The 13,828-nt window shown below is 30.1% G+C and overlaps 2 protein-coding genes across 3 annotated transcripts in view; one reads left to right on the top strand and one right to left on the bottom strand.

The window, feature by feature from the left end:
* Positions 1–13,828, bottom strand: part of LOC144844452 (carboxypeptidase E-like) — a 231,843-nt gene that overhangs the window by 187,187 nt on the left and 30,828 nt on the right. The window lies entirely within an intron of this gene.
* Positions 1–13,828, top strand: part of LOC144844690 (chondroitin sulfate N-acetylgalactosaminyltransferase 1-like) — a 43,977-nt gene that overhangs the window by 24,090 nt on the left and 6,059 nt on the right. For both annotated transcript variants that reach the window (XM_078701715.1, XM_078701716.1), the window contains exon 3: positions 12,271–12,471. In XM_078701715.1, the coding sequence (XP_078557841.1) occupies positions 12,331–12,471 (141 nt within the window). In that variant the 5' untranslated portion in view covers positions 12,271–12,330. The remainder of the gene's footprint in view (positions 1–12,270; positions 12,472–13,828) is intronic.

The raw sequence follows: 13,828 nt of genomic DNA, 5'->3' as shown, positions 1-13,828 counted from the left end.
TTATTTGTGTATACTGTGGAAAAAATGTTTCCTTTAAGGAAAGACATACAGTACTTATTCTAGTCATGTATTTTATTATCATTTACAAATACATGCTCTGGGGAAGTTTCTTTGCTCTATGGTATTAGTGACCCATCTTTACAGCTGCTACTGTTATGGTTATAAACTGCAATCAAACATTCAATCAGTGATTCATTGTTTGAATGTTTATTTTAATGTAGTATGTTATTTTCTTATCAAATTCCAGGATGTTATGTGAAGTTGAAGTAATAAAGTTTAGAATGTTAATATTAGGTAGTCTGTTTTGGTAGTGTCAAATGATGTTAATACTCCTGTATGGCCTATTTCCTTTGAGTATCCTTAAACCAAGGAGTGAACAAAGAAGGGAATATACTATATTCACCTCCCAGCTAATGTAAAGCATACAGTCTACATATTGCTATTCTGCATTGGATGTATGTTGTCATTATCTCTACAATGATGTTCAAACCTGAGGCAGAATATCAAAGAGCAATCAGTGAAGGGGGGAGGGGGGGGGGGGAATGGTGTGTGTGAATTTTTAGCCATTTTTGCTGTTTTTAATTGGTCAGCTCTCAATAGCCCCAATTATTTTTTTTCCTGTGTTCTATCAAAATTATTTGTATAGGTGTTGTACTGTCAACTTTCCTAAACAATACAACCTGCACAAGATTCTAAGAATTCCTAAATTCTTACAACGTAATTGCATTCTGAAAACCAGGCTTTCCAGATCATACTATAAAAAGACATTTGCGTATCAAGACCAATAAGATGCCCTTTTGGATAGAAAGGTGAAAATTTACATTTATTTGGCCCATAATTTGAGAAAATATTAAAGTACTATGTTGTTTAGTTAACAGTTCTCTAGTTCTCTAGTGATTTATACATGGAAGTTTGCAATTTCTGATTTGTCAACTTGTTTAAGTACGTCAAGGCATTACGTATTATATTTACAACCAGCCTGTTAGATATGAGAATATGCCAGATCCACTGTGAACGATTATACAGTTTAAATCTTAAGTTTTATAAATTGACTCGTATATCTGTTGTGATATGTGAAAGAGGTCGACAAATGTTGAACTTTTCAACCTCTTAAAAGACTTTTAATGTTTTTTTTTTTGATTAATTAAAAGGATCTAAGTGTTCAAGAACATTATAGAGGAAATTGGCCTGCAGGTCTGTCAATATGTCAACTCTATTAAAGTGTGTGGTTGCTGTGAATTTCCTTAACATCTAGCTTGGCGAAGTGTAATTAAAGATATTACGTTTGAACCCACAGGTCTATCTTCTAATGTAGTAAATTTAAGCCTTATTTGAGATATTTTAGTATACCTAATGGAGGTAAGCATTCTGTTATACGAAATACATCTTAGAAATCCTCAAGGCATTCCAAATGTATATGTTTACAGTAGTGTAAGTTTAGTTCTTATAAATAAATAAATTTGCCTTAAAGTCATTCAATGTTGGTTAGAATTTAAAGCAAAATAAAACCGATGGCAAACTCTGTAATGCCAGTTTAAATTTATCTATTTATGATGACTGTCATCCGATAAAATTATCTAAAGTTTCAGTTCAGTGTATTCTTTCTGAGATGTTTAGTCTTGATTTCATTTAATAATTTGTACTCAATTGTGTAGTTGGCTGATATTTGTATAATCCATTCATTTATGTGCTGGGTTTACATCCTAGGTCAGTTCAGTTAACTCCATGAAGTATAAACATACAATACCTTATCTGGACTCTTACCGTAGAATTAAAGATGCTGCAATGTAAATTCCAATACAAAAATAATTCAGAGAAATTATCATGATGCCTATTTGTGCCTTGTTTGTCTGGTTAAATTGGTTTGGGTTGTCCCATTCAGATTGTAGGGTATGCACAGATTGTTTTAGAGAATGTGTAGTGCTATCCTCAGAGAGAAGGCAAATATTGGTGTATCCATAAGTGTCGCCTATTTGCTTTCAGTTCCTCAAATTCCATTTGCACAGGTATGGTTTTTAGGTCCCTTTCCCATCGCATTTTTAATATCACAGATCAGCCCATCTGCTACCTAGACAGGGTAATATCCAACTAAATATTAAGTTTTTTTTATGAATTCATAAATGTGATAATACATTGTCTGTCCCATAGGTGATATCTAGCATTATCCCCCTTTCAAACAAATTTTTGTTGTTGCATACACCACTTAACATTATGCCATTTTGTTCAAAAAATGTTTTCCAGTGGGATGACGGATATCATTCTATAGCAATTGGCCTCATTCTGATAAATAACGTGGCCCATTTTAAATGATGTTATACACACTTTGATAAAATAAAAAACCTTTGAAAAAGAAACATAAAACACCTTTGAACAAATTCTGGATTGATTGTGACAGAATGTGAAATGTTCATAGCAGTTTGACATAAACTGTCCAATAATATCTCAGATAAATGTTTAATATATGGAAAATTTTGTACAAATTGGACTCAACTACCTTGAAAGTCATTTTTCATGAATTATTTTCTGAATGTCTGTCAAAACATGTCTTTCGATCGAAAATGCGAAAAAAAATGGAGATTTTTATAGAGTTTTATAGTCAGAAAATCCAGAAACATATCAGAAACATTTTAACTTGGATAAAAAAAAAATCCATTCTTATGATTAGGGGTACATTATATGTTCAATCAGTAACAGGTTTTTTATTTAAAAAAATATTATTGAGCTTTGTTTCTTCTGCGATGCAACGCATGGCCATTTGGGCAACTAAGTGACCATAAGCAACAGTGTGGATTGTCTAGTGTAATTATGTACATTTCATGTAGACCTGCATTGCATCATAGTAAGAACCAAACTTTTAAATACTCTTAGCTTGGAATGTAGGTCTTATTCTACTTTCATGAGCTGTGTCAATTTTAATTGAAAGAAACAAAGAAAATACTATATTTCAGAAATAGATAATACTTTAATTAAGCAGTATGAAGAAAATCCAGCTGATTATTTTTAGGAAAAAAATTGAAATTGACAAAAATCAAATGTATCAATTTCAAACCAAACCGGATTGCGTTTTCTCTTATTTAAATATCTGTTATCAATATCAACATTACTATTCAAACTCTACATACAGATCACCTTTTATATGTTTCATTATTTGTATATTCGATATTTTCCTCATGACCATAAACTATATATTCTTTCTTGATAAATTTTCTTTTTAAATACTGATCATAAAATTTACCATATTACAATTTGTGTTTGTCATGTAATCGGATTAGACAGAATGTCATAAACATTCATATGGTTATTACAAACGTATTCTACAATTACCTTCACGATTTGTATGCATTTAAATGGGCTATTTAAATAGTCATATTTATTTCAAGCTCTTTAAATCTTCTGCATTAAAATATTAACCTTGTCATAAATGTTTTTCAATTTTATAGTATGCAATAAAAGACACACAGGGTCAAAACTGTATGTCCATTGGTATAAATTAAAATTCAATTTTGTGATTTCTTTGAGAGTGGTCTAAAAGGTTATATGTTGAGAAAATCACTGAAGTTTTGTCCTTGAATAGAAATATATACTGTATAATATTAATATGTTCAGTCAATTTTTGCTATTACAGAAATTCCCATTCATTTTAGCAGTACCGTTGGGATACTGTTAAAACATTGGTTGAAACATAGGATGTCCGGCCTTAAAGAATTGTCTGGTGTTAGTTAATTTCCACCCAGTAGTTATTTTGTACTTGACATTTTTGCCTTTTTGTAGAGTGTTAATAAAAACACTTGGTATAAAACTTTCAGTTTCAGTTAAGTTGCGATTATTGGCTTTTGTTTTGTCTGCAAACTTTACCATGAAAGTTGGTTCTGTTATTGTTGCACTTTGGCTATAAAGAATAAGAATACATTTGAAGTTTTTTGGTTTTTTTGTTTTTGTTTTTTCGTTCCTAACTGTGCATGATCAATCAAATTCTTCACCATAAATAAATTAAATATCTTTTTTTGTTTAAATTTCACAACATTTTATGTAAATATAAAAGTGAATTACAATTGATATTTTAGGTTATTTTTGTTCCTTTTTTTTTGTATAAATGTACTACTATCCGAAATAAATTATTTTGGTTTTATTATTTTATTACTCATTATTCAAGTAAAAAAAAACAAAAAATACAAATATTCACAAGCACCATAAAAGATTATTTTAAATTAACTCAATGCCATACTTGTTAAAATTGTTGTCATAATTAGATACAATTCTTTTATTGACAATTACTTTTGGAAGTATTGTTAAATTTGCTGAACGATCAAATTGCAAATTGTATCACACACCCAGAATTTGTGACTACTATCTCAACACATATCCAGATTTGCCACCTGGCATTCCCAGGGGCCACAAAATCCAATGTCATGCATCAGTGATTGCATCTTAAAGATGATTTCTTATATGGCATATATAGCATGGAAAATAAATAAGTCTACATTTATTGTGCCACTTTATCATTTGTTGATTAAGTATAGCTTTATAAAGTTATTTTTGAAAAAAAAGAAAATTTTTGAAATCCTAGCATTATTTCCAGGGACCAGATATTACAATACTTGGAATCAATGAAGCATACAAGAATGATAACACATGATAAACATGAAAGGTTTATTCGTTGCAATAATGTGATTGGTTGTTAATACAATCCTGCTACAGTGGACATATCCCTGGTGGCGCCAAGAAGGGACTAAGTGGGGGCAATGGTGTCACTTTTTTGATATTAAGAACAAATCGTATTAAGAAAATTATGTTTTCAATGGTTTACGTTTTAAAGTTGCCACACGTTCAAGAAACAAATGTTTTAGATTAATAAATAATTTACAATTCAGTATAATATTCTTGTTTATCTAAAAATTGTGGCATCTTTACAAACATCTAAAACACACTTATTGTATTATTACAATTTCTTCAGACCTCTCTCACAAAACAAACAATTCAATAATAAAAAACAAATTCCTTTTTTTTATTCCAACTTTTATTATCCAATTGTGTTGTTTCCAATTGCTGTATTGCGTGTAATTTGACACAACTTAATTTATATCAAATTTCATGTCGTTCTATGCAAATGTCGAATTCTAGCAATCAACGCCTATTTTGAAACAGAAATATCACTAAATAAAACAATGGAAATATGTGCAATATAACATTTTATCATCTTGGCAATAATTTTGGAATGTATTTGTTGCTAATGTCTAAGATTACTTCGTAAACTATCAGCAATTTGGACAAACCTCATAGGACGCCTATAAGAGGTATAAATACTCTGCTGCTAGTCATCTTCCTATCAGTAATCCAGGAGGGAATTTTTAGTATTGTTCTTGTCAATTTTGTAGCATTCTGAAATATTTCTTTAACATTCTGAAATCGTTTTTATGCATTTGTATGGATTTTTATAGATAGAAAGATACATATGGAGGTATCATTCTTTAAAACTTTATATAGCTACCTTTGTATGGAGGTATCTATAAATGTAAAACTTGTTCTATTATATACCTTATATAGTATCCATAAAATTTGTTCTATAGATATTGTATCGTTTAAGGAGGTAAAACATATTTATAGATCCTTTATGTATAAACCTTATTAGGTTTATGCAGCTATTAAAACTAGTTTGTCTATTTTGATTGTATTATATAAATGGAACATTACCTAATACTGTACTTTAAACAACATTTCATGAGGCCAATGCTCACAACATTAGGAATAAGAAAACTTCTGCATTTCCCAAAACATAGATTCTCAATGACAATTTTGTTATTAAAAACGGCTGAGATATTGAACATCAAGTCTAAGATACATCAAAGATAACGATGGTTATCAGCTGTTTATCATAGAAAATTATGTAGCTAGTGATTTTGTATAAACATGGTATTAATCAAGCAAATTGCTAGTGCCTACTGTAAACTGCATATTGTATGGTTGACAATTTATGGTAACAGTTGGCTGTTGCTTTTCAATCTATGATTCTCCTTTCTGATTTCTTCGGTAATTATGTTAAATGAAGAGAGGAAATGTTCTCATTATAGGCATGATTTGACTTGAAAGGTTAAAGACTCTTTCATGTCCTAATGCTCTGCTGCTGATCATTATGTGTTTTGGCAGGAAATACGTCGATGTATACAGTTGATTTAGTCACATGATAACTGAAAAAATTGAGACATTAAAAAGGGGAAATGTGTGCGACATTCATTTTCATCAGGTATTCCGAATTAAGTTGTGTTATTAGGTCAAGGTGGAGAAGCGTATTTAAATATTCAAAATGAATCTAAAAATTAAAAGGTTAGCATGGCTTGATTATATAATAACAAAAATTGCACTACGTTCCATGACTGAACTAATTTAACAGTAGAATGCAGAATATCTGAGTAACTGATTTCCTTTTTGGTATCTGGTTCTTGTATTGTAAGAATATTCTGTTAATAATAGTAATAATGATATGTGACAAATGTGATGGCATATTTTTACATGTGACATGTCACTGTATTTGTAACAATAGCACTAAAAATAATTCATTTGATAAATTAGAAAACCTGATCTGTTTAAATTCAGGAAAGTATCAATGCTATAGCCCTATAGATTTATAGCCAAAGAAGCAATAATAAATTAATTTTGGTACTGTGAAAATCATTAATAAAGATATTTACCCGACACTAAAATGATTTTTACAAAATACTTGCGAAATCAATTTGCAAAAGTCCTCAGTTGGGAACAACTTGCGACTTTAGAACAATTTTCAAAGTATTCTCAAATGTCCTGATTTGGTACAATTACGTCAGAGTTTGGCAAACATCTTCCCACTTAAATAATAAAACTGTTTATTTCTTCGCTTTGATAAAAATCATCACAAAAAAATATTAGAAAAATTATACATATACAATCCATATAACATTAATAGTTTGTATTGATTGTATTGTATGCAATTTTTGATGCATTTTTAGAAAATTAATTTCTGCTGAATTGTGAAGTGAAATATAAATGATTGAACAATTTTACACCTTTATGAAGAATCACATTATTTTAAACTATACATCATATCACGTTTGAAACATTAAACTATTAAAATTGTCCTTGTATGATAAATTAACTGATGAATTCTTCTCGTTTATAAAACAATGATGGTACTATGCCAGCTGCAGTAGATGTAAATCGGTAGCTTCAAATTATGCCAACAAATGTTTTTATTACCAAAAAATATTAAAAACAAAAATTATATTTCAAGCCCCCTGAAAGCAGATCATCTACATTTTTTTTAAATCCCTGGTATAGGGATTAGTTAGAGGATTAATCATAAAATCTGAAATTTGCATATTATATATTAGTTGATTATTGTGACCATGTATTTTTAATTTTAAATTGTAAAACTACAAATAAATAAACAAGACAATGTATTTTCGTTGTTAAAGTGTATCATTTAAATGCATTTTTGACATGCTTTTGCACGCACCTGGGATTACACTCGTGAAATGCACAATGATCATGCATTTCATACCCCATCAGGAATAATGAAATTTAGTTAAAAAACCTTTTGCATACAATTCATTAAGCGTAACATAGGAACTTGGTTTTGAGTACTAGGTTGTGACCTGTGATTTTGAAAAACTACCTCATCCTTCAGGGAGAATATTAGGATAGAGATTCATGTTGCCAAAAGGTATTAAGCAAAACATCTTGAAAATTTACACTCAATTTATGTTGGATACTAAAATCTAGTGTTACAATCATTTTTAGTCTAGATTGTAGATGGTTTTTTCGGTTTAAGATTGTTAGAAAGAAAACATTTTGACAAACACGATGCTTTGTGCACGCTGAAATCTAGTTTCAAAGCTTTTCTGAAATAACCATCATCATCATTTTGAACAAAAAATATTATTTTAATAAAACAAATTTAACTTTTGCAAAGCACTGAAATGCTAGCACGTATATACAATATTATTCTAAAATCCTAAACAATATTACTTTAAGCTAACATCTACAGCATGCTTGACCCAGTCCTTGGGCAGTTTATATCTGTGTAAAAATCAATTTATGCACATAGCTTAAGGTGTGATTCTTTTTCATTATAGTTTTAAGATCCTAAATGAGCAGTATATCAAGAACCTCTTAAACTGTCATAGAAGGCTTTTATCATCAACGCTAAAGCTGAAATAGTTGAATTACGAAGAAGACGGATGACGACAATCATGACACCAATAAAGCGAGAATAAATCAATATTTAACACAGAAAATTGGATACATTTCCTAATATAATAGATATCCTCATTTGCACAGTTTGCCAGCATTAACACATAGAATAGATTAACTTAGAAATACGAATAAATATATGGAAAGTGTGACTTGAATATCTACCTGAAACATGACTAAAATCACTAATGTGTTCTTTCAATTTACATAAACATGTTGATTAGAACTATAATAAGCCCCTGTTCAAACCTACAGAGGTATAGTTTTGTTTTATTATGTAAGGTGTACTCACCTCTCTGCTCTTAACTAGGAAATAGTGGAAACCGCCTGTTATGACACTGAGTTGGACACTCACAGTACCAGATTAAAGGGTCTTTCACACCTGTTCCGGCACGGTTCCAGTACAGCAAATCGAACGTAAATGTTTTGTTTTCACGACGCTCCACATGGCTATGCGCCAATCGATTTGCACGTAGTCGCGTAAAAACGAAACATTGATGTTCGATTGGATTTGCCTGTGCCGGACAGGAATGGTACCGGAACAGGTGTGAAAACCCTTTACCAAGTCTAAATTGTCTTTATTTAAAGGCCTTTTTGAACCCACACCTACAAGTCATTGGTCAAATCACTTTCAAACATTGCGTTACGTACGTCCTTGTGTTGGGAACCAAAAATTAAAGTTGATACTGCAAGCAAGTTCAATTATTATTTTAATTTACACATAAGTTTTGATTAAAAAAGTCATTTATTTTTGTCTACATTAATTGCAAAATAAAGTGAGCTAATGGAAATGTTATATAAAGTTATAAATTGAAAACGTGTTATGAATCTAAACCTGGATGAATAAACCCATTAACCTTTTCCAAAGCAATTTAAATTAATTACAGCATTCAACTATTTTTATTTATAAAATATATTTCCAAAAAGTAGGTCAGAAATAAAGAATGAAGACTATAAACTTTATCATAATGAACATTTTTTTCTTTAATTGTGTAAAAGTTATTTTACTGCCGCAAACAGGATATAGATAGATAGCAATAATTGATTATTGATCTAAATTCTGAGTTGAAAGTAGTTTTGTACTAGATTGTTTTTTTGCTATAACATTGTCTTTTTTTTTACCCTTTATCTTACTCCCAATCTTACCTGGCAAACTGAAATTTTGCAGGTAAAATGGCACTCATATTGACTACCAAAACCACTGTTGTTATGATTAATAGATTGCAATACAGTGGTTTTGGCTATGTTTTTCCTAGTAAATAAATATTAACTGACCAGTCTTGTTTGTCAAGATCATTTGCTTGTATAATAATTACAAAATTGAAAGAAAAGATTGAATGTCGATGGTGCAATTTTTATGTGCAAATACAAATTAAAGGTTGTTTGTTTGACATTGGAGGTAAAATTTGAGGTGAGGTGAGTGAGGAGCAAAAACTAATCTGAAATAATTTGTTCTGTATATAAAAGTTATCTAAAAATGTAATGATTAAAAGAAGAAAACTTATTTTAAAAAAATAAAAAATATAGCAATAGCAATGTGTACAGTAAAAATAAAGATGTTATGTTTATTGGCCTATTAATACATTTTGCGTACTGTGAAATTTGTTGTACTAGATATGTTTAAACCAATCTGAATATACCTGACTATATATCATTCAACTCTTTTCCTCTCATGCTTATTGATGGCAATGTTTCTTATCGTGCTATCAATCAGCCATGGTGTTAGATATACGCTTGTATTTTACGATCGGCGAATACTAAATTGTTCTCAATAGCGATGCATTCATTGAGTTATTGATGAGAGGAACGGTAATGGGGATGAACAGGTAACAGATTGCACACCTGTGAATAAATGATATGATTTTGATGAGGATGCAGATAATAGGAATAGTAGGAGAAAATTACCGGAAATTGGAACGTAATATCGTGATCTAGATTCGTCAAAAAGTTTGGAATTTTAGACATGTGATATATAAATTTCTTTGACTGTATTTATAGAAAAATCTGTGAAACTATTTGGATATTTTGTACTGTAGTGATCGAGCTCGATTAGATTGATCTGAAAATCTATTTTTTAAATTATTTTTATATAAAGTGTTATCACAATTTGCTGAAAGTAAATCATTGTTTAAGGAAATACAATTATTGTAGAAATACAATTATTGTGCATTTAACAAAGGAGTAGTTATCTAACATGATACAGGAAGCAGTGTGTTGTACTTAGTAGGCTGATAACATCTCATAAGTGAGAAACAAGTGGGGCTGGCACAGGAAGAAGAATAATTTTCTCAGTATTTAAAATTTTAATACAAATTGAATATTGGAGTCAATAAAGCAATTGTAAACAATTATCTTTATTGGAAAATTAAATGCTGATTTTTGTGGAATTTTAGAAAAGGCAAGTACTTGAAATAGGGTTGTTAAATCCTGATTCTAACTCAGGATTTCACATAGTAAAAATAGCACCACTGCATAAGCCTCACATGAGACTTGTTTAATACCAAAGACCGAGGTAAATTTTGTTGGTTTGCTGTTGTTGTTTGGCTTTCTTGACTTTTTTCTCAAAAGAAACAAGTCCTTTCAAGGCTTTTATGGGTTTTCTTTGGCATCCCTGTTTTTGTATGTTGTTTTGATACTTGTTTTCTATATATATTCATTGTATTTTATCTGTAATTGTTTTTATGATGCTATTATCAAATCAATGCTAAACATAGGTTTTTCCATACTTGTGTTGGGAAAAAAACAAAAATATTCTTATTATTATACCCTGTGTTTAATACCAGTTGCAGATCAAAATGTACTGGTACTGAGAGAATACTGATTTGCAAATTGATTGGTAAGTTAATTATTTAATCAGCTTGACAATATTCCAGATTAATTGTGTTTCCACACTATAAAGTGCAATTAATATTGAATGTAATTATTTGTTCAGCTTCTGTGGAAAGCTGGTAGCTGTATTGTTTTGTACTACAGAATCTATAATACTTGGCTTATGTTTTCCCTTGGTGGTATTGTGTATATATGTATTATATTTGCTTATTTTCTCTAGGCCAATATGATCTGCTGATCTATATTAATAAGACAGAGTTGGTACGATTTTTCGTTAGCACATTTTTTCTACCACACGCATCCATACACATGGGGTATCAAAATGACTGCAATTGTACTGAGAAGGTTTTTTATGACATTTGACAATTATATACCATCTTGGATCTAATATAGTAGGAAAAATTATTTCTAATGTTTCTGAAACATGAGACATCAAAATGGACTGGAAAGGTTTAAAACTACATTAAAACCACCCTGGACAAAGAGGTGGGCATGGTACCCCCTCGGTTAGTTTTTTGGGGAATATCGCCGTTTTTATCATATTATTGTTTGTATACATATTTGATCATTTAATGTACACACAATACATAGCCGATAAAAACAAATTTAATCAATTCAAGAAGGTAATTGACAGTTTTGCATTTAATTAAAAAAATACAATAATGACGTGATTTTATGTTCTGTGGGTGGGACATGTCAATATTGTGTTGGTTTTATCACTCACTTTTATGTGGTTATTAAAGCAGAGATGCTTACTGTACTTTACTCTGAGAATGAGAGGTTTTAATTGTGTCTAGTGGATGACATTATAGGATATGGTTGCCATGACAACAGTAAATATCGTGATGATACCCTAGATACACTCATTTGTTTCACGATATTTTGAATAATTTTATTATTATTAAGATTAAGGATATTACATTGTTACATTATGCATGACATTAACATTATATTTGCATTTTATTATTGCAAGACAAAAGATTTTTTATATGCGTACCAATGAAGAGTCACGTTTTATTCGATAATTTTCAAGAATGAATTAATGCTAATATTCGATTTTCAATGGCCTTATTCGAAGTAACATATTTTCATGTTTTGTAGACAGAATGAATAACAAAACTGTCAAGATATCTTTTGTATAAAATAATAATTCATCTAGAGGCAGAACACCTTAATATTACAGTATTAAGACTAATTTATCTTATTTTGTGTTTATAGGTAATGTTGAAGTGACCCAAATTTTGCTGACCTTGTTTGCTTAGTGTTAATGGAGGCAAGATGCGCTTACCATCTATGAAAGTGTGCGTCAAGCTTGGTATAGCTTTCTGCATGGGTTTTCTCCTCTTTCTGATCAACTTTGAGAGCTGCACAAATGGCACAATCAACGGCAAGTTACCAATACAGACAAGACATCATCAGGTTTGTAACCATTCTTAATTTTAAATAATAAGTAAAATATCCAAACATCTCTAAAGACTATCCCATCATGCATATAGTGCTCCCAGTACATGCTGGTACAAATTTCTACATAGATTTCTACTTAGATAAAATGGTTTTTCACAGACACAACTCAAAAAGACTGTCAACTTGCACTACCACACCAACATGCTTCTTTTTTCCTAGGAATTATTCACTGTAAGTTTATATTAATTGCAATAGGACCCATTTTTTCTATTCAGAAGAAATTTATATCAGGGGCAAGCTTTAACAATATAGCCATTCTCTATTTAAGGGATACCTCTATTAAAGGGTCACTTTTTTGGTCCTCAATGTTTTTAATTGAGTTTCTACTATATCATAATAAACATTTATTTTGTTAAAGATGATTTATAAGATTGTACAATTATTTAGAAAGTTGCTGATATTCTATAGTTTAACACAGATCTAGGTCTGTTCACCTCTGCTGGGTACAACATATTTATAGATTATCCCAGCATGTTATGGTGGCCTTATACAATGCAAAATTGCAGTGCCATAATATTAAAAATAATTCCTCTTTTAATTTCAGAGATTTTGTAAGAATATTTCCAATTGTTTTTTCATTAAATAAACTATTAATTCAATGATTAATCTTTTGAAAAGATGCATTCATTTTTTTAGATTAGCCTATGGCATTCCTCTATAGCAATATAACTGTTATTTGCATTGGAACAAAATATATCAGATTGCCTTACGCTAAAATATTTTATTGTTGCATAGGGCTCATAATATCATATATTGCTATTATAACTCTGATAAAGTTTATGTCGACATTTACTTTAATGACTACTTATCGTCATAAAATCTAATCGCTCTAGGCGACATAATTATTACTGACAATATATTATTAGATTGTTTGTAGGAATTTCAAAATTTGTGCATTTGTGCAACCATTAATTTTGACAATCAAAAATAAGTAATATATAAGTTTTTCAATTAAAATCTTTAAATATTTGTAAAGTTGTTATTAACATCTGAACCAATGGTCATCAATATGAATGGCAAGATTCGAATTGAAATGTCTTACAGCGGAGTTTAAGCAATTTGATTGGTTGATTTGAACTTTTCTTTATTTTCGAGTATGTAGTTGAAATTGTCTAGTATAATTTATGCAATAAACTTTAAGTGAGCTATTTATGTTTTTCCATGGATGGCCTAACATAACTACTACCATATAAAAATGAATGAGAGTGGATATAGGCTTTTTAAAAGATCACAAATCAGTAGGCCATCCACCACATACAGTAGCATAATGTACTAGTAGAAATACATGTAACAAAATACATGAAATACCCTG

This window comes from Antedon bifida, chromosome 6 (assembly GCF_963402885.1).
Source record: "Antedon bifida chromosome 6, ecAntBifi1.1, whole genome shotgun sequence".
NCBI lineage: Eukaryota > Metazoa > Echinodermata > Crinoidea > Comatulida > Antedonidae > Antedon > Antedon bifida.
Note: the sequence above shows the minus strand (reverse complement) of the source record. Positions and strands in the feature narration are given on the sequence as shown.